Raw genomic sequence first — 15860 nt, 5'->3', positions numbered from 1 at the left:
CGCCGCCTACGTAGCCCGCGCTCGTCTCGCGCCGGAGCCCGGCGGCCGCAGCACTTCGCTCCCCAAGCTTCAAGCACCTTCGCCGGGCGGAGTGGACGCGGGCTCCGGGCTCCAGCGGCAGCGGCGGAGGGAGGCGGCTGCATCGGCACTGGCCTCGGTCATGGAGGGGGAGCAGCAGCAGCTGTCCCCTCAGCCTCAGCTCCAGCTCTGCGACAGCCTCATGATCTGGGTGAGCGCGGGGAGGTGGGGGAAGCATTTAGGGGAGGGGGGGTGGGGAGGGCACGTCCCGAGCGTGAGACCCCAGCGGCGCGCTGTCCTTCCTCTAGTCCACGTGCGTCACCCGATGTGCTGGGGAAACTGAGGCACTTTAGCCCGCCCCTCCCCCCGACACCTGCTCCTCCGCTGCGGGCTGTCTCAGCTGGGGGCCTGCCAACCCAATTTTGGGAGCTTGAGACACCCGGACTCTGGACCGCCTAAAGCGCCCACCGCGGGGTGACCTTGGTCCTGGCGGGGGAGTGACAGAGGCGGGCCACAGCCCCGCCTTGATTGACGGTACCCTCAACCCCCATGGCCCAGGTAGAGGGGAGCCGAGGCTCCCCAGGGACCCAGTGCCAATCCAGGGGCCACGTGGCCGCCCTCACTGGGATGAAAGGGGGGCATCTATTGCAGGGGGCTTCAAGTTTGGGATTCTGACCCAGCCTGGAGGGGAAGCTTCCATGGGCAGGATCCATTGGGTCTGCCTGTCATTCTGTCTGTCCCTCCATCTGTTTTGTCTGTCTGCCTGCCTTTCTGTCTGTATCTGTCTTCATCCATCTCTCCATCTTTCTGTCTGTATCTATCGATCCATCGATCATCCATCCGTCCATCTCTCCATCTAGGTCTGTGTCCATCCATCTCTCTCCAGACACATGTACGATCCTGTACAGAGGATATTAGAATTGATCTATGTGTGTTGATGGTAGATGCTGCATGGGCATCATTTCCAAATCCCGGCTTCCAGAGAGGAAAAATGCCCAGTTCCTTTTCTCAGGGGTCAAAGGGCAGGTTGGGCAGGTTGGGCAGGTTGGGCAGGTGTGGCCCTGCTGCTCAGGATCCTGTCAGCATCAGGTGTTTTGCCAAGTGTGTGGAAAATGGTATGTCTGAAGTTGGTCATTGGTGAAGAGATTCCATGTAGGTCTTCAGGATGAGAAATTGGAGAGAGGTTTCTTAAAATGAATAGGATGTTTTCTTTTCAATCTCAGATAGATTGAATTATTTAGTTGAAAAAGAATTGTGTAAAGTAACTGGATTGCAATAAGCAGGTTATTTAATTATAATATTCACTGGCAAATTGTCATCAGCATCACCTTTAAATATGTCTGTGCATTTTGTTGACTGTAAATAAAATTAAAGACCATAACCTAACCTATTATATTGATTGTTACATTGCACTTAACTCCTGTCAGAGGTGGGGAATTTAGGTCTTTATGATGTCATTGAGCTATAAGTTTACTCATTTTCTTTAGCTGTGTTATAAGACTTTAAAATAGTATTAACTCTGTAACACCAACACACAGTCTGCTGTGTATAAGGCACTAAGCTAGGTGCTCTAAAATAAAACATAATTCCTTCCCTTAGGAAAATTTATATTCTCAAAGAGGATACATATATGCATATGTATTTATATGTACACCATGTTAGGCAGTGGGTAATTATTATAGGAGTCTAAAATATTACTTTTCGTTAAGAAGGAAGATTTTCTGAAGTCTGGGGTCATAAGTAAAGACATTCTTAAGGAGGTAACATTTTAACTGGATCTTGAAAGTTAGGCTGGATTTAGAGATGGAGATAAGGACTTTGGATTGATTTAGGGAAAAACAGTCTTTGTTATTGAGGAGTTCATATTCTAAGGAGGGAACCAACATTTAAATAACCATGTGCATATGAGATACTACCATTCCAAATGAAAAACTTTTAGGATCTGAAGGTACTAGCAGTTTCGGGGGTAGAGGAGGGTAGACCAGCACTAGCACTTGGGGTAGGGGGGGGTAGACTAGGACAAATCTTCTGTAAGAAGGAAGACTGAGGCTGAAGTGGGGAGGAGAGAATTCCACACCTAAGGGATGACAGTCCCTGAAAAGACAGGGTGTGACCTGTTGGAAGAAATGCCTGCAGGCTAATATAATTTAATTGTAGAGTGAGTGGTGGAGGGGAGTTTACTGTGTAGGAAGACTAGGAAGGTGAGAATCTGGGTCAGGATTTAGTGTTAAACAGAGCATTTTCATTTTTGGTTCTGAAAGTAATAAGAGCCAGTAAAGTTGCTTGAGTGGTGAGTTCAGGTGGGTGCCATGTTGGCAGATAAGAGGAGGATGGATTGGAGTGGCTTGAGGCCAGTCAAAAGTTTTTACAGAAAGTAGTTCATGCATGAAGACCTGTACGAGGCTGGCAGCTGGATGAATGGAGAGATAACATCTAGGAGAGAAGTGAGGGAGAAACTGCCAGCCTTGACTAAGGATTGAATAGGTTGGAGTAAGTGTGAATAAGTTGCTGAGGATGGAATAGGGCCTAGAGAAGATAATTGTATCTGGGGAGAATTCATATCTTCCAGGATCCGGAAAGAGCTCTGCCATGATGGTGCTCCTATAAGAAATGTATGAAAGCATCTTTTTGGAATGGCAAATGTTGACTGAAATGTGGACTCTGAGACCAACAGGATTAAGCATGAGGAGCAGATAGGGCCACTTGATGAATGGGACTTGATGCTGGCAAAAGGAGTTAGGAATGTTCTTGGTAGTTATTGTGACTGGAAAACTGATCTGAATTTGGTAGCAGTGATTACAGGGGTAGAAGGGACCCTCTCTGAGAAATATTTCCCTAAGACTTCTCGTCACCAAGCTAAACATCCCTACGTTCTTTAACCCATCTTCATAAGACAGGGACTCCAGACTCTTCAAGGTCTTGTTTGTACTCTGAATAATCTCCATTTTATTAGTGCCCTTCCTCACATAATCACATTTGGAACTGAACCCACAGCACTCTAGATATGTCCTGACCAGATCAATACCTCTTTAGATCTGGATATTTGCCTCAACTGGGCCTTAGGCTCAATGGCTGCTCAATGTGTCCACATTGGAGACTCATTGAAGTTAAACCAAAAGCTTCATGTCTTTTTCAGATGAACTGTTTTCTAGTTCCCTGTCACCTCAATCTTGTCTTTGTGAAGATGATGCTTTTTAACTGAAGTGTAACTCATATTTGTCCTAACTAAACTACTTCTTCCTAAATTTAGCCTGGCCACCTGGCCTGTTGAGATTTGTTGGCCTCCATTGTGGTGGCAATCCTTGTTGGTGTCATCTGCCCAGCCAATGATCATAGGGGGGGGATTGCTTGTGAGGAGGGTCCAAGAGGGAAACAGCTGAGCCTAGGAATGGAGTGGTGAAGGTCTAGGTCAGCAACCTTTTTGGCTGTGAGAGCCATAAACGCCACATTTTTTAAAATGTAATTTCGTGAGAGCCGTGCAGTGCTCACAGTGCGCCTGAACAGCGCCTGAAAAAAAAATGGACTTTATGGCTCCTGCAAAAAGAGCCATATCTGGCCCTCAAAAGAGCCAGATATGGCTCGAGAGCCATACGTTGCCGACCCCTGGTCTAGGTCATGGTGGTGGTGTTTGGCATTGGAAAGGAAGCAGTGAGATTCGGACTTGGCACCAAGTGGGTGATTCGGGAAGGTGAAGGGAAGAGTGATGGTATCCATACTAGAAATAAGGTAGGGGATGTGGAGTGAACAGGAAGGAGAAGAATTTGCAGATGCTTGATTGGAGACTTTGAGATCACAGTGGGCCATCATGGTGGCTGCCAGGCATTTTCCAATACATTGGAGCCCAGGAATAAGGGAGATCGAAGCCTGGAAGAGAGCTCAGAACTGGTGTGTGTAGAGGTGTGTGTGTGTGTGTGTGTGTGTGTGTGTGTGTGTGTGTATGTGTGTACATACATGTGTGCTTACATGGATAGGTATGCATATACACACATACACATTATGGAAGCAGTGGACATCTCAGAGGAGAATCCTTGTAGCAGAGAAGAACAGGCAGCACCACGGACAGAAGAGCCTCTTCTAAAACCTCTCTTTGGTTGGGGAGAGCTCAGAATCCTCTTGGGGCCCATCCATTGTCCATCTGTTGACTCCTCCCTGGAGCCAGGGACACCCACTATAGACCCTTCAGGGCCAGGTAGGGGAGTTGTTGATCAGGTGCTGGCTTCTACCAAGAGAACAGATTAGTAGAAGCATTTCACACTCTTGACCCTTTACTTTCATTATCATCTTAAAGTAAAGCAAATAACCTGGTTCCCAGGATGTGGTTGTCTTTGGCCTGGTCACTGGGATTAGTGGAGACCTCCTTTGTGGCCCTGTTAGGCTCTGTTATTTTTGGGTCACATAGTAAAGAGGCTTTGCGTTTAAATCTTATTGTTACAGAGTAAGTACAATGAAGTCTGGTAAGAAGTCACCCTCCCCCCCCCCCAGTTTTTAATTCAGCTACTGCTCTTAGTTATATAATCTTTCATTTTACCCAGATGAAATTACATTTTACTCTTATCTAATTTATTTTGTAGCTAAATTAAGTTCTGCCAAGAGGCATTCCTGTCTTGTATGATTGTCAGGAGGGTAAACTGACCTCAATATGGGCATTATGGGCATTGAGGCAGATTCTTAACTAGGGAAAGAAGAACTAGCTTATAATGCTTTACATAATATCAGACTGTCCAAAATAGTTTAATTTTTTTCAACAGACTTCAGCAAAAAATACTCTTAATGGATAATGTATGGAGGTTCTTAGCATAGAGGAATAAAGCATTTCAGCTTTTTTCCATTGAACCTTAGGGCATTCAACATCTTGGACTTATTGAGAAAGAAGCCTTTTTCAGTTTTGGATGCACCTTCATTTTCAGATTCAGCCTTAGCTGTAGAGAGAAGGGGAGGCCTGGGCAGCCAAGATAGCTATCCTACAAGTCCCAGCAAAGAGTTCAAGTCCTGCCTCAGGCATTTAACTTGCTTTGTGTCCCTGGGCAAGTTATCTAATCTCTCTCAGACTCAGTTTCCTCACTTGTAAAAGGAAAATAGCTCCTGTTTCACAGTTATGAAATGAATAACATTTATAAAATACCTTTTAAACCTTAAAGCCTCATATAAATACTAGCTCTTCTTCTATTCTAGTTTAACAGTAGCAGCCTGTTCTCAAAAAGTAAGCCATTTGAATGGGCTAAGATGTCCACGTAGGATTCTTATTAGTATGGGGAAGATGGTAAACTGAGGAATCTGGACCTGGGCCAAAAGATCATCTATGCTGGAGGAGGTGGGAGAGTGATACCCTGAAAGTAGATATCATTGTTCAGTTTGATAGGAGGGAATTGGGATCAGATGAACATGAATGGGGGTCAGAAGTGAAATTGTAGTGCTTAGTTGTGGAATTCTGGGGAGAAAACCTTACCAGACCCAAAGGTGGTCACACTGAAATTTCTTTGGCAGTCATTAATACTGTTTTTTTTAAAGGAGGGGGTCATTTCTCATTTCAATATAATCATTTCATTGTAAGATTTAGTTTCTCTTTGTGTCAGACCTGTAAAATCAGCCATTCCCAGGTAAACATGTAGAACTGTGTAGGTTGATGTAAAGAGTGTCACATTGAAATGGAGCAATAATAAAGTCAAAATGAATACAAAATGGAAGCCACCACAGAGTATGCTTGATTTCTCATGCCCTGAGGAAAGTTGACAGGGGCTTGTTACAGGTTAACTAGCCTACGGCTAGCGCTGGCATTGGGCCAACTGTTGGAGAGCTAGAATCTTGTCAGACTGCCTTTCCTACTTATTTATTTTCAGAACTAAATGACATACTTTGCAAACAGTTTTAGACTTGAAGTTTCTAGCCTTGGGCATGTCATAAAGTGATAATGTGTGAGTGGAATTTTAAAGCCACAAACACAGAGGAGAGGGACCTACTTAAAAAAAGAAGTTTGCTAATTAGAATATATTTCCATTGAACAGTTTTCAGAAGTAGTAAGGGGCAGGGGTACTTTAAAAGAACATTTGAGCATTCTCAGATTCTACCCTCGGGTTTCTAAAAAAGATTCCCCTCAGCCCCAAATTCTCTAACCCTGGGGACTTGTTTTTTTGCATAGAAAAGAAACATACCATAAAAATGCCATTTAAAAGTGTTTTTACTATCTCATTGATTTTATAAAAGTGATGTAGATTATTTTTACTCAGGATATTTTGTAACCAGGGAAATTTGATGATTGAATTGTGTTGGGGTCTCCTTGTAAAGAGGTATTTTTATTTGCCTTTTTCTCTTCTCTCCCTCTTTGGTTTTAAATATATCGATCGTAGGTGATACTGTACTGGCTACACAAGGAAAATGTCTTCTCATTTTGCTTTTTGTTTTTTAGTTGCAGACATTCAATACTGCTGCCCCTTGTAAAAATGTCCGGCAGTTAACAAATGGTGTTGCCATGGCACAAGTTCTTCATCAGATGTAAGTAGCAATTGTCATTCAAAATACTTGATAATAAAGCATTAATTCATGTGTGTCTTCAATACCCACTTACCTTCTCTTTGAGCATATCTCTATTCTATCTATAGTATTTTTTAGTCTTTTTTCTTAAGGACCTTTAAAATTCACTTCATTTCAACCAGTATTCATTAAGTATCTTCTGTGTGGCACATGCCACGCTAATGAGGGATTCAAAGACAAAACACACGACCCCAGGAGCCCCTGCCTCTTCAGAGACCTTAGGGTCTGTTGCAGATTTCTGTACAGACGAATGAGCATAATGAGCATAAACTATAGCGCAAGTCATTTTGTAGACCTGGGGGGCTGAGGGAGGAGGTGGGAGTCGAGTTGTACTTTAAAGGGAGAGTCAGTGTGAGGGAGAACATTCTAGGAACAGGGCACAACCTAGACAAGGTGTAGAGGTCTGGGGATTAGCCTGGAGCCTCAGGAAGAGTGCCCAGGAGAGAGGCTGAAATGAAACCATATAGAGGGGCGGGAGAGCCCGCTAAGTCCCCTCTAGAGGTGCCTGTATTTTGTCTTGGGGCCTCTTCAGAAGTCTAAGCTTTGCAGTTAACCAAATGGATCATTCAGCTGAATTGACTCTTCCTGGGTGTTGGGTTTGGGGCCAGGCCCTGGGCATAGGCTGCCACAGATGCCCCTTTTCTCTGCAGAGCACACATGGACGTGCGTGGATACGTGCCAGATGGGCACAGGCTGGTTTTCAGGGGTGAGGCAGCAAGGTGCTGACTGCTGAGGCCGCCTTGAGGAGCTTGCCCAGGAGCAGAGGGGGCAGAGGGGAGGAGAGAGCCTGTTCCAGACCCAGAGCGAGGTTTGGGCCGCCAAGGATGGGGAGGCTCAAGCAGGAGAAGCCTGGAAAGGCAGCGAGGAGCCCCGTGAGCCGGCATGACAGGCGAGGTCTGTGCTGAAGGTCCTTGGAGACAGGGACTCAGATGAGAAGCTGATGTAGGATTTAGGGACTGATGAGGAGGGTCTCAGGTGAGCGGTGCTGCATGGAGAATCAGCTGGGTATTCTGAGTGACAGTGAAGAGTCAAGACAGCACCCAAATTGGAAGGATGGAGGATGCCTCTTAGCATGAGAGAAGTTCTAGAGAGAGGCAAGTCTGGGGAGGAAGGACAATAATTCCTCCTTTGGGCATGTCAAATTTGAACATAGACAATATCCAATTTGAGTTGTTGAATAGGTTGTTGGTGATACAGAGCTGGAGTTCAGAAGAGAAAATGGGCTAGAGATATAGATTGGTGGGCAGGGCAGACAGACAGGTAGGTAGGAAGATGCATAGAAGGTAGATAGGTGAGCACAAGGGGTGATGAGGTCATCTCATGAGAAAGGGGGTCAGGACAAAATTTTGGGCTCCTACCACAGTTGGGGGGTTTCACAAGACAACAATAATGCTCATCTGGTTTTTACTGAAACTTTACCTTTTACCAGCAAAGGTCAGTGGCTTATTGCTCTGCCAGTCTTACAATCAGTCTCAAAGTTATTGAGGAAAGACAGAGTGGCAGCATTTGGCAATTACTTCGCAAGTTTTTTGTTTTGTTTGCTTTTTTTAAATCCTTACCTTCTGTCTTGGAGTCAATACTGTGTACTGGTTCCAAGGCAGAAGAGTGGTAAGGGTGGGCAATGGGGGGTCAAGTGACTTGCCAGGGTCACACAGCTGGGAAGTGTCTGAGGCCGGATTTGAACCTAGGACCTCCCATCTCTAGGCCTGACTCTCAATCCACTGAGCTACCCAGCTGCCCCCCCTTTGCAAGTTCTTAAAATTTGATGTTCCTGTTATTTGTTTTTGTGTGTTCCTTAAGTCAGCTAGAGGAGGAAAATAGGCAGAGAAGGGTTAAAAGCTGAAGATTCCAGGACATATCCATTTTTATAAATATTTTAAGTACTATTTGAACTTACAGAAAACATAAATTGAGATGACTTTTCATAGGCTTAGAGAATCTAAGGGTTTGAATTAAATTTAAAAGGGGTCTTCAAGATCATCTTCTCCCCCTCTTTCAGGAAATGAAGCTCCTGGATTTGAGCCCAGTTGGACCTCTTGTATTTTGGACAAATCAGACACTTAGATGTAGGGAAATAGCAGAGTGGAGCGAGTCTGAAAAATCCTTTGAGATTAGGAATTAAATGAAAGAAATTGGGCAAAATAGGAACTGTGATCTATCCCCAGGAATCTCTCCCTGGCTGGCAAAGGAATTGTCTAAAGAACCTGGTGGTTCTCAGCGTTTGCAGTTTTCAGTTGGGTCTGCCCAAGGACCCACCATCCAGGGTATTAGGAGACTGTCTTTGTTCTTGTACTTGTATCCCCTGCACCCAGCACAGAGCTTGGCAAATAATAGGTGCTTCATAAATATTTCTTGACTGGCTGCTTCATGCATTTGTCAGAGAGAGACAGAGACAGAGAGTGTGTGTGAGAGAGAGATATAGGTTAATTCACTTCTGTGCTCAAAGTAGCATGCCCAGTATATACTTTTGAGATTTATACAAGTAGGTTCTCAGCTAAAATTATTCCGTTTCATGATTCTAGAATGGCAGTTTTCAAAAACATCATTTTAATATTTGCAAAGTGAGGGATTTGTTTTAAAAGTTTCTGATGGTGGCTAAATAAAGGTGTGTAAGAGAAAGGGGCCTTAAATCTGTAAACTGAAATTTGAGATTAGGTAAGAATGTGTAGGATGACGTCTATAGGAAGCTAGAGTAAATAATTTCAATGTGAAAGTCAATTTTTATTCTATTGGAAAATATCTGATGAATTGAAATAAATTGTAGTGTAGTAAAATAATGATTATATAAGGCCTTTGTGTTTTTTAATGAAGATTTTTTAATTTTACTTGATAAATGGAGAAGGGAGGGAGGACAATTTACAAGTATATTTCTCCTAGCATTCAAATATAATTTTTTTAATTATTAAAGTTATTTGGTTAAATTTCCATTTTTTTCTAGGAATCTTACTATTATAGAATAATCATATTTCTAGAAACTCATTTAATAAAAAGTTTTTTATTGTTCTCATACACCACTGGGAGCTATGATTTTGATAGTTGTGAACTCAAAGAACCAAAAAGTTCCAAGTTTTAGTTTTAAGTTCTGGATTATTATATTTTTATCTATTTCAGACACCTGTATAATTTTTAATGTTCATTGCTTTTGTGTTCTTGTAAAATAATTTCACTTGTATAACTAGTGACTGATAAGGAGATTTTGATGAGTGGAGAAGCTGCCTTTTATTTCTCAGTTTGATTTGAGATTGGAAGAGAAAAGGCGATCATGGGAGGAAGGGAGCAAAGTCCCTTGGAGGAATTAATAGGAAGTTGACTCTAGACTTTGTAATGGTAGTTAACAGTTTTGTTGATAACTCTCTTAAAGTCATACACACCACCAGCCCGCTGCTATTTAGCATGAGCCTCTGTACTTACCTGACATCAGAGAGACTGTGGCACCAAATGTCGTCAATCACATTGGCTTGCACTTAATCAGGTTGATCTGGTTAGTTCTGTTAAACTGGTTATTAATTGGCTCCTTTTGTCAAAAGTTTTAACTGCCTTACACACATCACGCCTCTAATGGCTGGGTTTTGGGAAAGGATTAAGAAAATTTACTGTTCTTTGGAAGCAGAGAAAACCTGATGGAGGGCAAATCTTTGCAGAAGGCACAGTTGCTACTGAATGATTTCCTCCAGAGGACTTTCCCTGACCAGCTTGGTTGGAAGGGAGCTTCCCACCCTGGTTTGTTCCATCCTCTTGGCACATCATCAACACTTGTGTCTGGGCTAGTCTTTCTCTTAAGTGAGAAAGTCCATGAGGCAGACAGGGATGGGGCCTCATTAATTCTGATATGCCCTCATGGCACCTAATACTTTCCCATAGTAACTGGTCAATAAATATTTGTTGGATGAATAAATGCACAGGAAGTTTTATTTATTATAGACAGTCCCATGATGCCCTTTGAGACTTCCGTGCTTTAAAAGGCTGTGATGTAGCAGGAGCTGGGCTTACCCTAGCATTCATACAGTCACAGTCTGATCATTTAAAATGAACTCGTCTTTTCACATTTGTTTAAGATATTATCTTCAAAGATTTACAACTTAGAGGGGATCCTCAAGGGCATTCAGTGGAGTTAGTTAAATTTGTTATAATCCTATTTGCTTAATAAATGTTTGCTTTGAATATTAAAACAGTTGCTTTTTTGGTGAAGTAGCTGGACATTCTTGACTTATTCGCACTTCATTCAAATGATTTAATGGTGGTTTCTGTGTGTTTTATTTCAGAGATGTTGCTTGGTTTGATGATTCTTGGTTAGGCCGAATCAAAGAAGATGTTGGTGACAATTGGAGAATAAAGGTATCCATGCTGACTAGTTTCCTGAAGTTCAAAGACAACTTGGGTACAATGGAAAGAGTACTAGCTCTGAAGCCAGAAGATCTGGGTTTAGATCCTGCTTCTCTAAAGAGTACTACTTGGTGATCTCTGGAAACTCACCTAATCTTCCTAGGCTTTTGGTTAAGCTTCATCTGTAAAGTTAAGGGATTTTACTAGATGACTTCTCAGTTCTCTTCCTAGCTGTGTGACTCTGGGCAAGTCACTTAACTCTGTTTGCCTAAACCCTTACTGCTTTTCTGCCTTGGAACCAATATTTAGTAATGATTCTAGGCTGGAAGGGAAGGGTTTAAAAAAATTACTATGTGGCCTTAAAAAAATTTGAATTTACTGAAAAGTAAAATTTATCATCTCATGTATTTGTAGCTAATTTAATTTAAGCTCTTCTCAGTTAAATAGCATGATCAAGGTCTGGAATCATATGTATCAGTTTATCTCATTCTTAATCATATTTACTATTTGAAAAACCAGTTTTTAGCAAGAAAACACTGAGAACCCATTTAGCAGGAATTTCTCCCTTGAAAATTACAAAATCTAAGTTCATATTCATTTCTCATTTTCTCCTTTTGGAAGGAAGATGTTAGATTTTTTTTTTTTCCTATTCTTCAGTTGAAAATAAGGGAAAGAGAATTTGACTAAAGTTTTTCTTCTAACACCAAGGTTGTATGTTGAGCTCTATATAAATGTCTTTTGGCTGTTTTTTGAAGTCAGATTTTGTATTTTGTCAACTCACAGCCAGGCTTGGTATCTGCCTTACAAAAGGCTTTTCGCATAAACTGAGCCTTATGAACCTTTATGTGTTAATTAACTAATAAAGTGAAATTTCACACTAATTTTTAGTGGCAGAGAGATCAGCAATGGGTGGGAGGAAGAGAAGGTGCAAACAATAGTGTGGTTGTAGGTGGCCAGACTGGGGCTTTACTGGGTGAAAAATGAAAGTCTAATACCTGGATGCTGCCTGGGAGCTTCAAGGGCAAACTGGTGCTTCCTTGAGGAGCCGGCATCCCCCTTTCTCAGAGGTGGCTCTGGATGGATGAAGGCCACATCCTGGTTCCTGGAACAAGACTTTTCACTCTCTTTCAGCTTTTAATACCATCTGATCAGCCTGCTGCACAGAGCTGTTGTGGGGGGGGATGTTCAGTCTTTGGGAGTCGAGTGAACCAGGTACTTTACACCTGCTTCAGTCACTTGGACTCTCTCAGCCTCCTTTCTATGGTGGTGCCTACACTTTGACACCTAGGTTTATTGTGGAGTATAGAGAGTGCTGTTGAGTGAACCTCAGTTTCCTGGGCTCATCCTCTGCATTTCTGCCTTGGGGAGATTACCTGGGAGAGTGTCCCCTGTGATACAGCCTGAGGTATTCTGAAGATGGATGGAGGCCCCAGCTCCAGTTGGGCTAAGGGGAGAGGTTCTGGGGATAAGCCTGAGGGCTGGAGATCAGAGGGAGGTTGGGGGGGAGGATGGAGAGTTGGAAGGTTGGTATGAAATAAGCCTGGAGGGCAGAAGGAGGCAGATCCACATCACCCTCCATCCAGGGAGGCAGAGGGCAGCTGGGGAAGTCTCTTGGCCTAGTCCAAAGGGGAAGAAGTCTTAGCCATGTTGGAGTTTGATCCAATCAGTTGATCAACAAGTATTTGTGAAGTGTCTACACAGGCACTGTGCCAGTCTGGGAAGTACAAAGATTTTTTTTAATAATGCTGTTCTCATAGGAGCAGGCTTTTATCGTCACAAGGGAGAAAATATGTTTTCCTACAGACAGTAGATGCTGAACCAATACTATCAATATTATTATTGTTAGTCAAGAAAATTGGGAGTGAGCCTTCCCCTAGAACCAAGGGAAGAGAGTGCCCTGGAAGGAGGGGTGCCCAGGTGGGTGTCCATGGCTAGTGCTCCAGGAAGGGTCAAGAGAGAGAGAGAGAGAAAGAAGGCCACTAGCGCTTGAGGTCCTCTCAGCCTTCCTAAGAGCCGTCCAAAGGACTGAGAAGGAAAGCGCTGTGTGTGCACGGCTCCAAGAGTCTGGCAGTGAAGGGGACAGGGGTGGGGGGGCTCCTCATTAAAGGGGCGGCTGCCCAGAGCTGCTAGGCTGAGGGAAGAAGTGTCCAAGCCTGGTCCTGTTTGGGGAAACATGAGAAGATGTGTACAAACAAGGTGTTTGCAGGGGAGAGGCAGCTGGTATGCTGGAGACACTGGACAGATCCTTGCCAGAGCAGTGCTCCCTCCAGCCCCATCTGCTGTGCTAGGAACGCAGAGTCCATCTTTCTAGCTGGTGCCTGTCCTTTGGGCCTCCTCACTTCTGGGAGTGTCCCTTTCCTTGCTTACCCTCAGCCTTCCGCGCAGGTAGGCAGCCAGCCATCCTGGCCTTCTTGTTGTTCCTCTCCTGGAGGTGCAGAGGCCCTCTTCTCAAGGAGCTCATGGTTTAATGGAGGAAACAACATGAAAATGATTTATACAAACAAGATGTGTACAAGAGGAAAGGGCGGTGAGATGGGCACAGTGGATGGAGAGCCAGGCCTGGAGACAGGAGATCCTGGGTTCAAATGTGACCTTAGACACTTTCTGGCTGTGCCACCTTGGGCAAGTCACTTAACCTGCACTGCCCAGCCCTTAGCGCTCTTCTGTCCTGGAACCAACACACAGTATTGATTCTAAGGTGGAAGACATGGTTTTTTCTTTTCTTTCTTTCTTTCTTTCTTTCTTTCTTTCTTTCTTTCTTTCTTTCTTTCTTTCTTTCTTTCTTTCTTTCTTTCTTTTCTTTCTTTCTTCCTTCCTTTCTTCTTTCTTTCTTCCTTTCTTCCTTCCTTTCTTTCTTTCATTCTTCCTTTCTTCCTTTCTTCTTTCTTCCTTTCTTCTTTCTTCCTTTCTTCTTCCTTCCTTCCTTCCTTCCTTCCTTCCTTCCTTCCTTCCTTCCTTCCTTCCTTCCTTTCTTTCTTCCTCTCTTTCTTCCTTTTTTTTTCCTGCTGTACATAGGGACAATTGGAGATAATGAAAATAATAATACTGATGCTTACTGTGTGCTAGGCTCTGGGCTAAGTGATTGACAAACAGCTCATTTGCTCCTCATAATAACCCTGCGAGGTTCGTGTTGTTATCTCCCTTTTACACATGTGGAAACAGTGAGACCAAGGTTTGCTGAGTTAATTGTCCAAGGTCTCAGCTCTGGCCAGTCAGGTTAGATTAAAACTCAGGTCCTTCTAGCCCTGGGGCCTGTGCTCTGTGGTGCCTGCTGGCTGTCTCTGGGCTCTAGCATTAGGACCATCAGGAAAGGCAGGTGGGAGTGAGGAGAAACTGGGCTGGGAGATGGCTGAAGCAGACGGAGGTGTCCTGACCCGCAGCTCTCAGGCACAGAGCCCTAAGCCAGATTAAAGTGTACTTGGGGAATACTTTTAAAAATACAGATATGGGAGGACATAACTGATGCTGGCATGTATCTTTTAAGTGAATGTAAGACTTCAGGTACTCTTCAGGATATCGAGCAGCTGTTTGCCCTTAAGTTTGGCCCCTGGGCTGGAGGCTCTCCCTTCCCAGCTGCCTTTGAGCCCAGCTCAGGGCCACCTTCTCCAGGGGCCTCCTTCAGGAAAGGTCCTCAGGGCTTGTGCTTCTGCCCTGTCCTGTCCTGACGGGGACCCTGCCCTAGGCCTGGCTCCGGGCAGCGCGTTGCCTGCTCTTCCTCCGGGCGCTCCCATTGCAACAAAGTCCCAGCTTTAGCTCCAACACGCCTCTCAGACCCGAGATGAAGGGTGAAGCCCGCTAGGGCAGAAGCTCTTGTGCTTGTGTTTCCAGCAGCCAGGACAGTGGCCAGCCCAGGGAGGCTGCTCCGCCGAATGCTCCTGGTGCCTTTGTCCAGCTGGATGCTGGAGCTTTGCTTTAGGAGAACAGCTGCGACTCCCTTAGTGTGAGACAGGCAGGCAGGAGATCCCTTCATTTACCTTTGCCGTCTCTCTCTGCATTTCAGGCTAGCAATCTGAAGAAAGTTCTTCAAGGAATTACAAGGTATTATCATGAGGTATGAACAGGTGACTTATTTTACAGACCTACGTCATGTTTCCCACTTCATTCTGATTTCCATCCAGTCTAGTCCTCCTTGAACTAGTAAGCTGAGCCTCGCTGTGCTTTGAGCAGCCGCTGTTTATAAAAGTGGTTACGCAGAAGAAAAGTCAGTCGCCAGGTGGATACTGCAGCGCCTTGGCTTCGTTTTTTCCCAGTGGATGCATTTTTAGAGGTTGTGGCACGCATCACTGACTGTTACTGTCCACTGCTAGGGAACACATGTCGTGACAGTAGCCAGTGTCTGGAAGCTCAGAAATGGAAGGAGCCACTTTCCAGAAAGTGCTCCGCGTAGCAGGGCCTGGGCCCTGGCAGCTGCGTTAGCCCGGAGGCTCCCCTGGGCAGGGGCTCATCTTCTCAGCCCTCTGAATCTCTCAGTGCCCAGCCTGGAACTCTGCACTCTGTGTGGGCACTGACAGACGTGTATGCCGAATGACTTCTGGCTTGCACCAGTCTTAGCCTGCCGTCCGAGTTTCCTCTGTGAAGCAGCTCTCTTCTAGGATGCTTTGGGACAGGAAGCAGCGAGTCTGCTGCCAACACCATCCAGAAGCTTGCCTAGCCTACTGCTTATCAGTATGAAGAATGGGGCAATTTTTCTTATGAAGAGATTTTTGATGGCCTTTTTAACTTGTTATACAATTCTAGTAAGTCCAAATAAGGGGGGTTTTGAAGGATTCTTTCCAAACTGTCTCTGAATTTGATCTAAAGTTACCCTGTTTCCCAGAAGGCTTTCATATTAATCTGAAAAATGAAAGATGAACTCTAATGCATTTCCAAATGGGACCTGGAAGATCATCCTTTGCCATTATTCTACAGGTATTATTCTTGCACCAAGAAATTGTGGATATAGGCCTTCCTGATATATGCTTTTTTTTACACACGAGACTCAGTAGGACTGC

General features: G+C 44.3%; 1 protein-coding gene across 1 annotated transcript in view; it reads left to right on the top strand.

The window, feature by feature from the left end:
• Positions 1 to 160: 160 nt before the first annotated feature.
• HOOK1 (hook microtubule tethering protein 1) overlaps positions 161 to 15860 on the top strand; it is a 36603-nt gene continuing 20903 nt past the window's right edge. Inside the window, exons 1-4 of the mRNA XM_044673506.1 lie at positions 161 to 229; positions 6422 to 6507; positions 10809 to 10881; positions 14870 to 14920. Coding sequence (XP_044529441.1) covers positions 161 to 229; positions 6422 to 6507; positions 10809 to 10881; positions 14870 to 14920 — 279 coding nt within the window. The remainder of the gene's footprint in view (positions 230 to 6421; positions 6508 to 10808; positions 10882 to 14869; positions 14921 to 15860) is intronic.

The sequence above is a fragment of the Gracilinanus agilis genome, chromosome 4 (assembly GCF_016433145.1).
Source record: "Gracilinanus agilis isolate LMUSP501 chromosome 4, AgileGrace, whole genome shotgun sequence".
In the NCBI taxonomy this organism is placed as follows: domain Eukaryota; kingdom Metazoa; phylum Chordata; class Mammalia; order Didelphimorphia; family Didelphidae; genus Gracilinanus; species Gracilinanus agilis.
This window is presented reverse-complemented; position numbering and strand designations above follow the sequence as displayed.